The sequence below is a fragment of the Sorex araneus genome, chromosome 1 (assembly GCF_027595985.1).
Source record: "Sorex araneus isolate mSorAra2 chromosome 1, mSorAra2.pri, whole genome shotgun sequence".
In the NCBI taxonomy this organism is placed as follows: Eukaryota; Metazoa; Chordata; class Mammalia; order Eulipotyphla; family Soricidae; genus Sorex; species Sorex araneus.
The window spans coordinates 64,768,412-64,782,742 of record NC_073302.1 but is presented as its reverse complement, the minus strand read 5'-3'; the positions used below and the strand labels follow the sequence as shown (position 1 = coordinate 64,782,742).

The following is a 14,331-nucleotide window of genomic DNA, read 5'->3' as shown; positions in this document are numbered from 1 at the left end:
GAAAAATCCAGTTTCTATCCTGGTCAGTTGATGAGATGGAACAACTATGAACAGAGACACAATAAGAGAAGTAGGTCAGAGAGAGAGAAACTCATTGTAGACAAGTTGGGACTGTGATGTTTGTAGACAGACATGTAGGATACTGTCAGAGCTTGGGAAAAGAATCTGAAATTCGTAAGAATGGCCCCAAACTAGGAGACAGATCAGAATTAAGTCACAGAAGTATAGCAATATGCTGAGGAAAGTATGATCCTATTGTTCCGGATTTATATGCACATTGTTGTCAGAATTTTAATGCAACTGCTGCTAGAAAGAAAAAGATAGGAAAGATAGTAAGACATGTTAAATTGAGGAATAATTAAGAAAAAAATGGGAAGGCAGAACTTAAATTTTTGTATTTTGATACCTGAAAACAGATGCTAAGAAAATAATCATAGTAACACAAAACCCTGACTCCCAATTAGTGTCCTTTGCTAGGCCAGTAATGGTCCATCACATGGGGTTTTGGGAAATTTCTTTATTTTGGGGGAGAGGGAGGGTCACACCCAGCCTTACTTAGGAATTACTCCTGCCTCTGCACTCAGGAATTACTTCTGGAAGTGTTTGGGAGACCATATGGGATGCCAGGGATTGAACCCGGGTCAGCCCTGTGCAAGGAAAATGCCCTACCCACTGTACTATTGTTCTGACCCTGGTTTTGGGAAAATTCTTACCTGCTTCAGGCCACAGTTGGCTCACCTGTACAATAGGGATGATGAGAAGATTAAATAATTGTTAGAAAACAGTGAGCCTAATGCTCTAACATTATATGTGAATTATGTACAACATATATATGATGTGTATATGATATATACATATATATTTGCTAAATAGCAACATTCTAGAAAACTGAAAATAAAAACTATTCAAGAAAGCCATCGTAACAGAATAAGTGAAGACAGTGACTGAGTGATTGTAAATATAAATTGCTGGACAGATGCCCCTTCTTGTTACCTCCTGAATGCCCAAAATGGGGATGTGTATACGATCTGGCATAACACCTACTAGGATGATACCATACAAACCACTCCTGATTCCTTGTGTTTTCTATTGCTGCATGTCAAATTACTACAAACCAAACCACTTAAACCACAAATTTATTGTCTCATAGCTTCACAACATGAATACTCTGGTTAGGGTCCCAGAGGGCTGAAACCAAGACATTGATCGAGCTGTAGTTTTTGATTCCCAAGAGGTTCTCTTAGAAGCTCACAAGTGGGCAGAATTCATTCCCTTGCAATAGTAATACTGAAATCCTTGTTTTCCCTCTTAGCCTTTGAGCTCCTCCACTTCAGAATGTCAGCAGCATCTTCCCCTGTGGCCTCCACATAGGAACTTAGACATCTTTCTCTCTTGCTTGCATTGGATTCCTCTAGAATAGGATCTTTATCCTGCTTATGCCTTAATCCAAGATTTAAAGGTCTCCTGTAACTAGTACTCATACATCAATTTAACTAATGAACTCGTGTAATTAATTTTTCTGGACAATCTCCCTATTTTGTGGTCAACAGATCTGAGAATCAAAGATGCAAAATTCCTTTACAGGAGAATGCACAGTGTTTGAATATTAGAGGTGTCTAGGCCAGGAGCGGAGATCCTTGAGCACCATCTTAAGAATCTTGACTACCACAATTCTGAGGTATACGCACGTTCAGAGGACTGAGTAGTGAATTTTAGTAGCAGTGCTGCATTTAACATTTGCCCTCTTAGCTATTTATCTATATTCCATTTACATTTGAATGACAAGTTTCTGAGTATGTCAAAGGCCAAGAGGCATGCATTTAGAAGTGTAACATATTTTCTCCCTATGCTCTTCAGATGCTGCTGAATGATGTGAAATTATAGCTTTTTCACCTCTGACTCTCTGTTCCTAATATCTATATAATCATTGGGTCAAGTATTTATGTGTCATTAAAAAATAGTATTTTTTCAGTTCAAAATTGCTTACTATCTCTGACTTTCAAGATTTAGATTTGTCACTTTGATCAGTTCAGTTTAAGCAATAAAACATTTGTGGCAAGCTAGATTTGATGGAAGCATGTGAATATATGCATGCCCTGAACATATTTTTAGGTGCAATATATATTTCATGTTGTCAGATCAATTCCCTTGATTCAGGAGGTCCCTAATTCAGATACGGTCAGGTTAAAAATCCAGTAATAAAAGGAACACGTTGTTGAGGGTGAAGGTGAAGTGTAAATCATGTTCGGGATACTTAACCATCAGCACTACCAGAAAGAGTTCCCTCTGGAATTGATCTAACCCAGATGCAGCCCCAAAACTGTTTAGACTTTGATTTGGGACACTCCACTGCAGCCAACAGGTGTCTCAGTAATTGACCTAGCAGATACCCTGCACCTCAGCCCCTTCACTTTTTCCAAGAGTAGAGGATCACTCTCCAACCCTTTAGTATGTTCAGACATAATTAGCTGATCATACCATTCAGTCTCTTTAAAGGCAGCTCACAACGGGTACAAGAAATGTAGCAATAATTTCTTGATCATCTCAAGATACCATTTCATACTGTGAAAGGCTGAGTTAATAGGTTTCTTGAACATGGTAAAAAGAAAAATTAGTGTTCATATATGGTCACATATTAATCTATGTTCCAAAGAACCTAAAAAATGCATCTTAAATTACCAATTTTTAGAACCTCTCTTCATTTCACAAATACTAATTATGAGCCTCTATAAACTTTTATTTCCATGCTGTATTCTCAAATCCATAAATCATAATTAAGCTAGTATTCTTACATTACCAAGCAATAACTCATTTGTCTTGACCCAGTTTTATTCTACTCACTTAATTCACAACAAAATGAGCAGGATAAAACAAATCTCAAACCTCTTCTTTACTTACAGATTCATATTAGTATAAACTCTTAAGAAGTTAGACATATTAACATTCGGGTTATATATCTTGTAGGTCAGGACCATTAAGTTAGATTTGTTTTTGGCTTAACCTAAAAATTTATTCACACTATAACCACTCATCCATCAAAAACTAAATATATAAACACACACACACACACACACACACACACACACACACACACACACACATGCATGCACATATGCAGATATGCATTTGTTTTTAAAAGTAAGTAAAACAAGTGGCTCTCGGCTGACCAGGTCTACACTTCAGTGAAAGGAACTAAGGATGTGATGCTGTTCAAACCTGTACTGACAGTGCTGGGTCCCCTAGAGGTCACATCTGGCAGTGCTCAGGGGTTACACTGCAGGTCTGTGCCTGTGTTGGGTGCATTCTATGCAAGTATGCTAACTCCTATATATTATCTGCTGTCTCCAGCTTGTCTTTTAAAGCCGAAAGACTTGTCTTCATTGGTATTCAGAACACCATCATGTGTTAGTGGCCTTCAAGAAGGTAACCTGCCACCGGAAGTCTACAGACTATGGACTCTTCCAATATACAGTATTATCATAAACATCTCTCAGAGAACGTGGCAAGGTAATGAGAGCATCCTGCCTGCACGGCAGAGCCTGGCAAGCTCTCCATGGCATATTAGATATGCCAAATACAGTAACAATGATGGGTTTCATTCCCCTTACCCTGAAAGAGCCTCCAATGCATCACCACTGGGAAGAACAAGTAAAGAGAGGCTGCTAAAAATCTCAGGGCTAGGACTAATGGAGACATTACTGGCACCCGCTCGAGCAAATCGATGATCAACGGGATGACAGTGATACAGTGATCATAAACATTATTTAACTGAATTGTTGGACATACTTTGATGTTGACTTGAAGTTGCAGCATCTTCCTTCACAACTATATATATATATACGTGGTATATGTGTGTGTGTGTATACACATATAGCTGTACCCAAACCATGAGTTGTCTTAGGTAATACAAGTCCTACTGTAATTTGTGAAGTTTAATAGCTTTAGGCACTTGCATATAAAGATAAAAAATATAATAATAAACAACAGCCCTTAAGGTACTTGCTTAGCCTATTATTCAAAATCCAGTGCTTTGTAGCTGTCTGCTCACTTTTTGTTCCAAAAATACCTGTAACTTTTTAGGGAAGCCAGGGTTTATTAGAAAATAACAAGTCTCTGGAAGGAAACACAGATTTCTTTAATAAAATGAACTAATTATGGCTCTTTAAATCAAACCATCTCTTTCATCATAGAAATGTTCTCAAGACTTATAGAAAAATGAGCTTTTATTACAAAAAAGTTTTAAATGTGTTTTGGTACTTGTCTATTATTTGTTTTTAATAATTATCTGATTCATAAAAGTTTTCCTTGCTTCTTTGAAGCCATTCCAGTTCTGAAACAATAAGAATAGTTAAGACAATTAAATCCTAGGTTCCAGTAGTGACTTGCTCAATCAGGCTGGATAACTCACCTGGACTCTTTAAGGTTTAATTACCACCAAAGAAATCACCTCAGAATAGCCGTGAAACATTCATGAGAAGATTTTAACAATGCCTTGGGACATGCAAGCAGAACAGGTACAAAATTTAAGTATTTCTATATATTACACAATTTCTGACAGGTTGGTGATAGGCTTTGACCCAATTCGACAAAAAGAAAAAAAGGACATAAAAGTTGTGATGATTTTCCTCTTTGGTTTCTCTTTTCCATTCTGTTGTTGTTGTTAAAATTTACTCTCATTCCCCAGATATAACACAGACTCTGTTCTCTTCTCTAAGGGATTTATTGGTCCTTATGGAACCTGAGGTCACAAATGTCTATGGCGAATAAGTGATAATCCATATTTGTCTTTTCAGTCTTGCAGTAAGCACAGATCTCAAGTGTCTCAATATCCATGTATCCTAAGTTCCACACTTGCTCTGTTTACCATGGAGACAGGTAGAAAAGATGACAACTTCACTGGTGACACGTTCAAACAGTACGGTAGGCTTTTCCTTTGGGATCTGTCAAGATGACTACACCCCAACAAGCAATGCCTAGGAAAACAAACAAAATATCTTATGTGCATGCTGCACTTTGATCACTATGTGCTTTTGTCCATGTCAACTTATCTAAACCTCATCTTACTTAACATAATACTCCTAGGTCATATATTACAATTGTATATTAAATAAAAGGGGTTGGGATGGGGATGAGGTAAGAAAAAAAAAAAAAGAACATCTTGTTATATCCTATCCCCAAGCAGCAAGGAAGTTTATCAAAAAAAAAAAGTGAAGGTAACATCTGAAAACCTAAAATTCCATTCACACATTTAAAGAACTGCTTTATTGGGATTCACAAGAAAGTATCGGGACATTAATGAAGTAGTGCTACAGATAAGAACTGCTGGCCACGTGCTTTCAATGTGGGCTTTGAACCCATGTCTAAGCTGACTTCAAAGCCCAATTTTTCCCGATCAGGTGCCCTTGCTTCTGTTCTCTCCGGGACCGGGAGTAAAAGCATCCTGGCTTTGGAGCCAGAACAACCACACAGCAGAAGCTGAGTTGTTACTTCTGGGTTCTGGCCTTGAATGAATGCAGTCTTTCCTACTTCACTGGGTATGTGTTCTACAGTAAGATGGGATTGATCCTAGCTATAACGGTATTAGGAGGATGAAAAAGAGGTTTAAAACGTGTTCCTGTGATCTGAAAACAAAAAGCGACCCAAGCACCTCCTCGCCCCCTCCCCACGGCACCGGGCCTGGGGTGCTCGGGTCCGGAGTGCTCAGTCCACCCCACCGCCAACCCCTCCCACGTGGCTTCACGGCGCTCCTCCCACGTCCCCTCCCCACTGGCAGGAGCGGAGCCCCGATTCTCACTGATGCCGACGACCATCTGCGCAATAGTGCCCGGACTGGGGGCATAGCCCATCTTCATGGGCTTCCTGGCCACCCAGTACACGTATCCGCCCGCCCCGATCAGCCCCACCCCGGAGAGCAAGCGACAGCTCCAGCAGTTACGAAATCCGAGTTCGGCTGCGGAGGGCGTCTGCTCCCCGGCTGCTGAGAGGGGTGCGGGCTGGGCGGAGAAGGTGGCCTCGGACGAAGCGGCGACCTTGACTGGCTCGACGGCTTGGGACGCTGAGGACCCCATAATCGGGAACTCAGCCTTGCGAGCCCCTCCTTGGAACTGACATCAAAGACGTCGTAGCGTCGGCGCGTGCGCCGGAAGCAGTTGGAAGGCTTCTGGGAAATGTAGTTTTCTGAAGGGGCAGGTTGGAGAGGGCCAGCTGCAGTGAAATCTTGTAGCCCCCACCCCCATCCAAAAACAAACCTGTTCTTTCTAGACACCCAAATTTCTCCAGCACTGTTTTTAGAATAAGCTAACTACCTAAATATCTCAGCCCTCAATCTCCTTAGAGTTTCAGAGTTCTCTGACTCACCCTAACGGTAAGATCTGAGCATTGGGTGACCTGTATGGCTAATTTAACAGAGTTGCTATATATAGATGCTGGATACGTTGCTGAGCGATTACCTGTATTGTTCCATTTAATCTAAACACATTGGGCTTATCAGTGTCCAAATATATGGTAAAACTGGTTAAGTGACATAACTGTGCTTTGGTGAATGGAATCAAATCTCTTAAATACTCGGTATACATATTAATAATAACTATGTTATTACAACCGGGCATTAAAAATAGGTTTGATTTATGTGGATTAATTATTTTAATTTTTTTTGCTTTTGTTCTCTACATCATGATCTTCATTTTGTCTTATTTATGATATTATTTCTTATGCAAAAGTACGGGGAGAGAATGCTATTGAGAGTCAGCCTATTGGTTTTAAGATCATATAGGAACTATTTTTTTTGTTGTTGTTGTTGTTGTCATTTTTGGGGGACCACATCTGCCAGTGCTCCAAGGCATACTCTTTGCTCTGTTATCAGGGATCACTTCTGGCTAGCTCTGACACCAATTGGTTTTCAGAGGATAGAACTGAGGTCTCCCCCGTGCAAGACAAGTGTCCTTCCCACTGTACTATCTCTCAAGCCCCATGTCCTTTTAAGTTTTAATTCTTATAGTTTCTTAAAGGTGAACATCCTTCTTTCCACCCCCCCCGCCCAACACCACCCAGTGATTCTTTGTGATTCAGTTCTGACCATCCATGTCACATTCATTATCTTCATTTTTTTCAATGTATTTAGGGATGTAATATTAGTGATGTATTATTCTCAGAGCATAATCAGGAATAAACAGCAACAAGAGTTCAGAGGCATTCTGTTAGAGAGAAATAAAAACAAAACTAACTGCAGATTTTTTCTCCTGTAGAATCACTTAAGAAATAAACAAAATTAATTAATATTATAAAGTTAGACGTGTATTTGTGGTGGCTAAGAAAAAAGACATATCAAGATATGAATGATTTGGAAAAATAAAATTAATGAGAATGCTCTTTTGAGTTTCCTAAGTTTAAACCCTCTCTATTCATGAATTATATAAATACACTCGTTTTTAATATAGAAGGAAGACAGAGGTTTGGGAAATTTGGGTCTTAACTGGCTCTGATGTCATGAGTCAGTCATATGAGAAAGAGAGCAATATTTATTCTCTTGGTCCCATTGGCGGCTCATGTTTGAAATAAGGAATGTTGGAATAGACAATATTTTTCTTTCTTCCCTAATCTAATAGTTCTGGAATTTTTAGATAGAATTGTGTTAAGTGCCATACCAAGTGGAGTTAATTGTAATTGACTTATAAGTTTATAATGTATGGTTATTCTTTCTTACATTGCTTGACTTAATATTTTATAGGAAAAAAATTTTGTTTGTTTTGGGGCAACACCAGGCTGTGTTCACTAGCTAATTCCTGGCTGTGCACTCAGAAATTACTCTTGGTGGTGCTGAGGGACCATATGGAATGCCACGGATTGAATTTTGATTGGTCATCTGCAGAGCAAACGCCTTACCAGCGGTACTGTTTCTCCAGCCCCTAGCACATATGAGTTCTATTTACTTATGCTAAAAACCTATGTGTAGTAGTATTTGTAGTAGTTTTGTATGTGTTTATCTGCGTAAAAAGACTGAGAAAATAATAGAATGTGTTAAAATGTATACATTTCAATTTATTATTATATGTAGTGTACTGTTATGTATAGTTATAAGATAAAATAATAGATAAAGTCTAATGTTTCCTCATCTAAAATATATGAACTTATGCATTTCTACAGATATTATGGTCATTTGATATGTGGCTTGGTTCATCTTTTATTTGAAAACTAATCTTTGTCAGAGTGCTATAACCATTAAGATGATAGAAAGAGATTTAGTTTTCCAGGTACTAATGAAATAACAATCATTTTCCAACTAGCAAATATTATTTTTATAACTATTACATTTTAAATGTACCTTTTGAAGCGTTTGTTTTCTGATGTCTCAAATAATTTTTGTTTTTTTGTTATTATTATATCTCTACAAAATTCACACTGACTTCAGTAGAATTATAGAATTCTACACAGCACATGTTTCTGTTAAAGCTGCAGTAACATGTGTTGAAATGCATGTGTTTAATTTCCATTAGAAAACACTTTAAAATGTTAATATAGCTCTTGCTATAAATAAAACAGTGGGGTCAATGGTAAGCTTAAAAGTCAATAGAAATAAGCAAAACTAATTGGTGGGAGTCATGTGCAGTTGAGGGAAAAGAAATAGGAGAAAAATACTGACAGATAACTTTACCTCATGATTTCTACAGGGAGTAGAGTGTTTGCCTGAACATGGCCAACCTGGGTTGGATTCCTCCATCCCTCTTGGAGAGTCCCGCAAGCTACCGAGAGTATCCCCCTACATGGCAGAGCCTGGCAAGCTACCCATGGCAAGCTACCCGTGGCGTATTCAGCATGCCAAAAACAGTAACAGCAAGTCACAATGGAGACGTTACTGGTGCCTGCTCAAGGAAATCTATGAACAACGGGTCAGCAGTCCTACACTGCTATAGTGCCATTTCTAAGTGACTTTTAGATCTTCAGACTCACATGATCTTAGTGCATTTTCTATTTCATTATACATTGTAAAAATATTAAAAGTCTCTTTCAGGGGCTGGAGTGGTAGTAGAGTGGGTAGGGCTCTTGCAGTGCATGCTGTCAATGGTGGTTTGATCCCTGATACTGAGTATGGTTCCCTGAAGAGTCATCACTGCCTCTAGAGCAAGGCGTAAGTCGTTAATTCTGCAAGGTGTGGCTCAGAAACAAACTAGAAACTGTCTTTCACAGAACTTCCCAAATGACTGCTGATTTCCCATTCCCTAAAACCCCCAGTTTATTGTGATACAGTGGTAACTCACTGTCATTTTGATTTGCGCTTCCCTGATAATAACTAATAGTGTCCATCATTTCATATAACTTGCTACTGCCTGCCTTTTTTGGTGAAATGGCTGTTTCATTCTCCCCATTTTATAGTGAGTTTTTATTGTTAAGTTTTTCAAGTTCTTTATATATTGAGTTTTAGACCTTTGCTTGATGAATGGTGCATGAATTTGTCTTTTTTCTTTCATGGAATGACTTTGTGTTTAATAAAGTATTTTCCTTATACATAAGATTTATAGTTTGATGTAGTCTAATTATTTTTCTTTCCCTAGTTAAATCTCTGAATACATCACAGAAACCAATATCATAAAGTGTGTGCCTTTGTTCTCTTCAATCTATTTTATGGTTTGGGGTTTAACATCCAAGCATTTAATCATTTTAAGTTAAGGTTGTGCAGGTATTAGTTCCTAATCTAGTTCCTTTCTTTTGTGTGTGCATATACAGTATTTTTGAGCAGCATTTATTGAAGAGACTCTTTGCTCCCCCAACATTATGCTCTTGTATTTTTTATCAGAAATTAGCTATATGTATGTATGAGTACAGAGCCTGGAGTAAGCTCTGAGAACTGCTGGGGTTGTCCCCAATCCACATACACTCCCCCTGTACCCCCATAAAAACATTTGGAATTTGTCCTATAATTTATTGTTAAGAATGTAAGAAGCTTTTCTTTTCTTGTCTTCTGTCTGTTTTTCTCAAATTTGTTTATTAAATGTTCTGATTTGTTCCATTTATTTCAAATGCCATCCATGTCTATTCCTGAACATATTTCATTATCTTATTTGTCTGTGTTTTTATGTGCCAGTATCACACATTTTAGTAACTTTAGAAACATTTCTGCACATTACTTTTCTGCTCTGCTTCAAACTATTGACTATTTTTGTTTATTTTTCCATTTGAACTTTTGACTTGGCTTGATTATTCTGACAAAATAATGTTGACATATTTATTGGACTTTTATTAAAATTGCAAACTCATTTAGGAGCATTGACATTTTTATGATTTGAGTCATTGTATCCAAGGACATGAAATGCCTTTTCCTTTGTTCATATCTATATTTTGTTTCCCTGTAGCATTTAATAAAGCCTTTTTAGTTAGGATAAAGAAGGGACCAGTATGACAATAGTAGTTAGAAATGATCACTCTGGACAAAAACTGAGTTTTGAAAGTAGGTAAGGGACATACATGATAATATTTTAGTCTCTTTATTGCAAATCATAATGACCAAAAGAAGAGCAAGGGTTGGGGAGAAAGGGAGAGAAGCAGAGGAAGAGAATGAGAGAGAGCATGTGAGTGAGTGAGAGAGAGAGAGAGAGAGAGAGAAAAAGAGAGAGAGAGATGCCTGCCATAGAGGATGGTGGGACAAGGGGTCTGGGGATTGGGGGAGGAAACAGGATATTGGGGGTGGGAAATGGGCACTGGTAAAAGGACTTTGTTGCAACAGTATGTGACTGAAACCCAATCATGAACTTTGTAACTGTGTATCTCACTGTGGTTCAATTTTTAAAAAAGGTTGTGTGTGTCTTTTTAGAATCACATCACACATTTCTTTTCAGACATTGTATTTTTTGTGTTGTTATTGACAATAGGATTTGATTTTCTTCTGTCCTCAAACTAGTTGTTGTTTAACTATAAGGAAACTATTAAGCTCCATATATCCCAAAATTGAATTATTGGTGCATTCTGGTATTTGCATAATAGTTTTCTCTTTGTCTATTATTTATTTGGATGATTACTTTATACTTACTTTATAAAAATAATTGGGAAGTGTTTATTCTCTTTTAGGCATGTCAGCAGTTAAAATACCATAGAAATAAGTTTCTTTCTCTTTATTTTTGTTGTTTGTGGACCGCTTACAGCAGTGCTCAGGATTTACTCCTATAACTGTGTCTGGGTTCACCCTAGGTCTGCTCAGGGAACAATATCAGGTGCCAGAGATCAAACTTGAGTTGGCAGAGCACAAGGGAAGTGCTCTATCTGCTCTATCTCTATATCTCTCAGACGCAGGAAGTAATATTTTACATTTTTGTTAGAATTCTTATTTTGGATAATAATTCTCAGTGATGGAGCTGAGTAATATTTTTCTATCTTTCTCTATTTTGGAAATCTGATTGAATGTGTATTTTTCCCTAAATACCCAATTAATTTTTTCTCTTTTCTTTCTTATTTTATCCTAAAACCGTATTGTCTAATGACATCCTTATTAGAAGTCATCTATAACCATTTAAATTTGTGTATGTATATTGTTGACTATGCTAGTTCAGTTTTCTCAAGAATAAATCATACAATATATGTCTGTATTAGCATAACCATATGTATGTTTGTACTTATGATAACGAATAGAAAATAATAGGGACAAATGTATAATTTAGAAATATATGTTTTCTGTCACTAATGTTATTTCAATGATAATAATCAAATATAAACAATATAGCATTACTTCCACTAACTCATCATTAACGATTAAGGAAAATTCATTGGGTATTCTTAAATATAGCTATGCACTATGTAACACTATACAACAAACATGTAAACATTTTAATATGTAAAAATAGGGCAAAATAAAATCTCTAGAAAAAAATTTATTTTCAACAAATGAAATGCTATACAGATTAATGCATGTATCATACTTTCATAACTGTATCACTCTAAAATAATACTTTCTTCAAAAATATGTCCCATTTCCCTATTGGCGTAATTAAATTATCTGAACCTCTAAGTACTCTGTCTAAAATACTGGATGTTCTCACTCATATATTGTACATAAGGAAACAAAGCACAGGAATAGACAATATCTAATGGAAGCAAGTTTTTAGATTTATATATAAACATAATTTTATATAAATATAATATATGTGTATTTAAATATATATTATATGTTATATTAAATATATGCATGTATATAAATTGTATTTAATACAATCTTTCAAATGAGATTTAATACTATAATCTTTATATATAATATTATATAAATACAATATATTTTTGTTTAAGATTGTATCATCATCATCATCATCATCATCATCCCGTTGATTGTCGATTTTCTTGAGCAGTCTCAGTAACGTCTTCATTTGTTCTAGCCCTGAGATTTTAGAAGTCTCTCTTTCCTCATATCATTATTTATTAAGTCTGTCTGAGTTTTTCCTCAAACACTAATAAATTTTTCCTTTCTGGGAGTGTTCCTAGCAGGGTGGTTTTCGCTTTGTAAACCACAAATAATATAAATCATTCTTGTATAATCTATATCATTTCTCCTTGTTTTCTTTTATTATACCTTTCATCTTACTTAAAAGTTCTTTTAGAACCTTCTCAAGAAGAATGTTCCTCTAGCAGAAGAACTTTTAGTATAAAAAGTTTAAGGAAAACTAGTTATTGGCATGTGTTTTAATACCCTTGTTTGTTTTATTTGGGAAGAGTGAGGATTGGGCCACACCTGGAAGTGCTAAGGGGACACTCTTGATTTGTGCTCAAGCATTACTCCTGTGGTATTTTGGGGATCCCACTTGGTGCTAGAGATTTAACTGTAGTCAGTCACATGCAAAGGGATGTGCTATAAGCCTTGTATGATCTCTCTATTCCTAAAAAATATCCTACCAAATATGTTTAAAACTGTGCAACACTACGGTAAAAGATGAATAAATTTCCCAGCAGTTAGGGCTTGGTCTTTCTCAGGACAGAGTCAGCCTGCACAGAGTTCCAGGCCACATGGGATTATACATTTGGTTCAGGGCATCTTACTTGAGTCCATGTAACCATCTTTTGTTTCCAGTGAATTTAACAGACAATTTAAACTCAAAACCTTTTCACTCCCTGCATAGTCTCACTGTACATATGTGGCTTCTTGGTGGATTTCCTCATTTAAGTCTGTTTTTTGTTCTCCTTGAGAGCTTGTTTTGAGGAGAAAAAAAAAATCCCACCAACAGCCAACATCCAGAGACTATAAAACCAAACTTCCGGAATCACGTCCACTTTTCAGGTGCGCAACATCTTACAGCCTATTTCTTCCTCTGGGAGAACCTGGAAAGTTACTGAGAGTTTCCTGCCCACATGGGAGAGACTCGCAAACTCCCCATGGTGTATTCATATGCCAAAACCAGTAACAATGATGGGTCTCATTCCCCTGACCTTGAAAGAGCCTCCAATGTGGCACCATTGGAAAGAATAAGTAAAGAGAGGCTTCTAAAATCTCAGGGCTAGAAGGAATAGGGACATTACTGAGACTGCTGGAGAAATTCGACAATCAACGGGACGATGATTATGACAATGATGGTTTTTTTTCTCTCCAGGCTGGAGTAATAGCACAGAGAGTAGGCCTTGCACATGTCCGGCCAACCCAGGTTTGAATCCTCAGTCCTTCTCAGAGAGCCCAGCAAGCTATCAAGAGTATCCCGCCCTTAGGGCAGAGCCTGGCAAGCTACCCGTGACATATTCCTTATGCCAAAAACAGTAACAACAAGTCTCACAATGGAGCGGTGCCCGCTCGAGCAAATCGATGAGCAACGGGATGACAGTGATTATTTTTTTCTCCACGGAAGCAAACTATTTTTGGGGGACTTAACGATAAAAGTTTTTCATCTCAAGATATATCCTTCATTTTCAATAATTGTGCTTCGCTGACACCTTGTGATATTCACAGCTATACTGCCCATATTCTACTCTCCCTTATTTCCATCATACGTCTGTGTGGTCACATTGTCATACTAAGAGTAGATATACATACTATGATGGACACTCATAAGTCTTGATACTTAGTCATTATAATAGGCATCATACTTTGATATGTCTTGGAAATGTAGGATTAGGAAGAAATGAATATTGGTTGTATTGAGTGCCTGAATTTTGAAGTTATCACTCTAACATATCATAGTTTATTTTGACTGATAACAGTGATTTCACCAGGGACCAAGCAACCCAAGAGGGAAATTTGGAGATATGAGAAGAAATTTTTGGTTGTCATAATGACATTGTCCAGGGACCAGGTATTCTTTGTTAATGCTTACAATAGTCCTCTGTGACAAAGGTTGCTTTAATGAAATTCCAGTAGTTCCCTTGTTGAAA

At 37.2% G+C, this 14,331-nt stretch overlaps 1 protein-coding gene and 1 long non-coding RNA gene across 2 annotated transcripts; one reads left to right on the top strand and one right to left on the bottom strand.

The window, feature by feature from the left end:
* Window positions 1-4,114: 4,114 nt before the first annotated feature.
* On the bottom strand, window positions 4,115-6,133 carry DMAC1 (distal membrane arm assembly component 1). Its single transcript, XM_004600342.2, has 2 exons — window positions 5,795-6,133; window positions 4,115-4,973 (listed from the first exon to the last, which is right to left on the bottom strand). Exons 1-2 carry the CDS (start codon window positions 6,066-6,068, stop codon window positions 4,909-4,911), a joined length of 339 nt encoding a protein of 112 aa, XP_004600399.2. The 5' UTR covers window positions 6,069-6,133; the 3' UTR covers window positions 4,115-4,908.
* A 124-nt stretch (window positions 6,134-6,257) lies between these two features.
* Window positions 6,258-9,490, top strand: LOC129404425 (uncharacterized). Its single transcript, XR_008629857.1, has 3 exons — window positions 6,258-6,364; window positions 7,727-7,886; window positions 8,667-9,490. It is a non-coding gene; the product is annotated as an uncharacterized LOC129404425 (long non-coding RNA).
* Window positions 9,491-14,331: the final 4,841 nt, after the last annotated feature.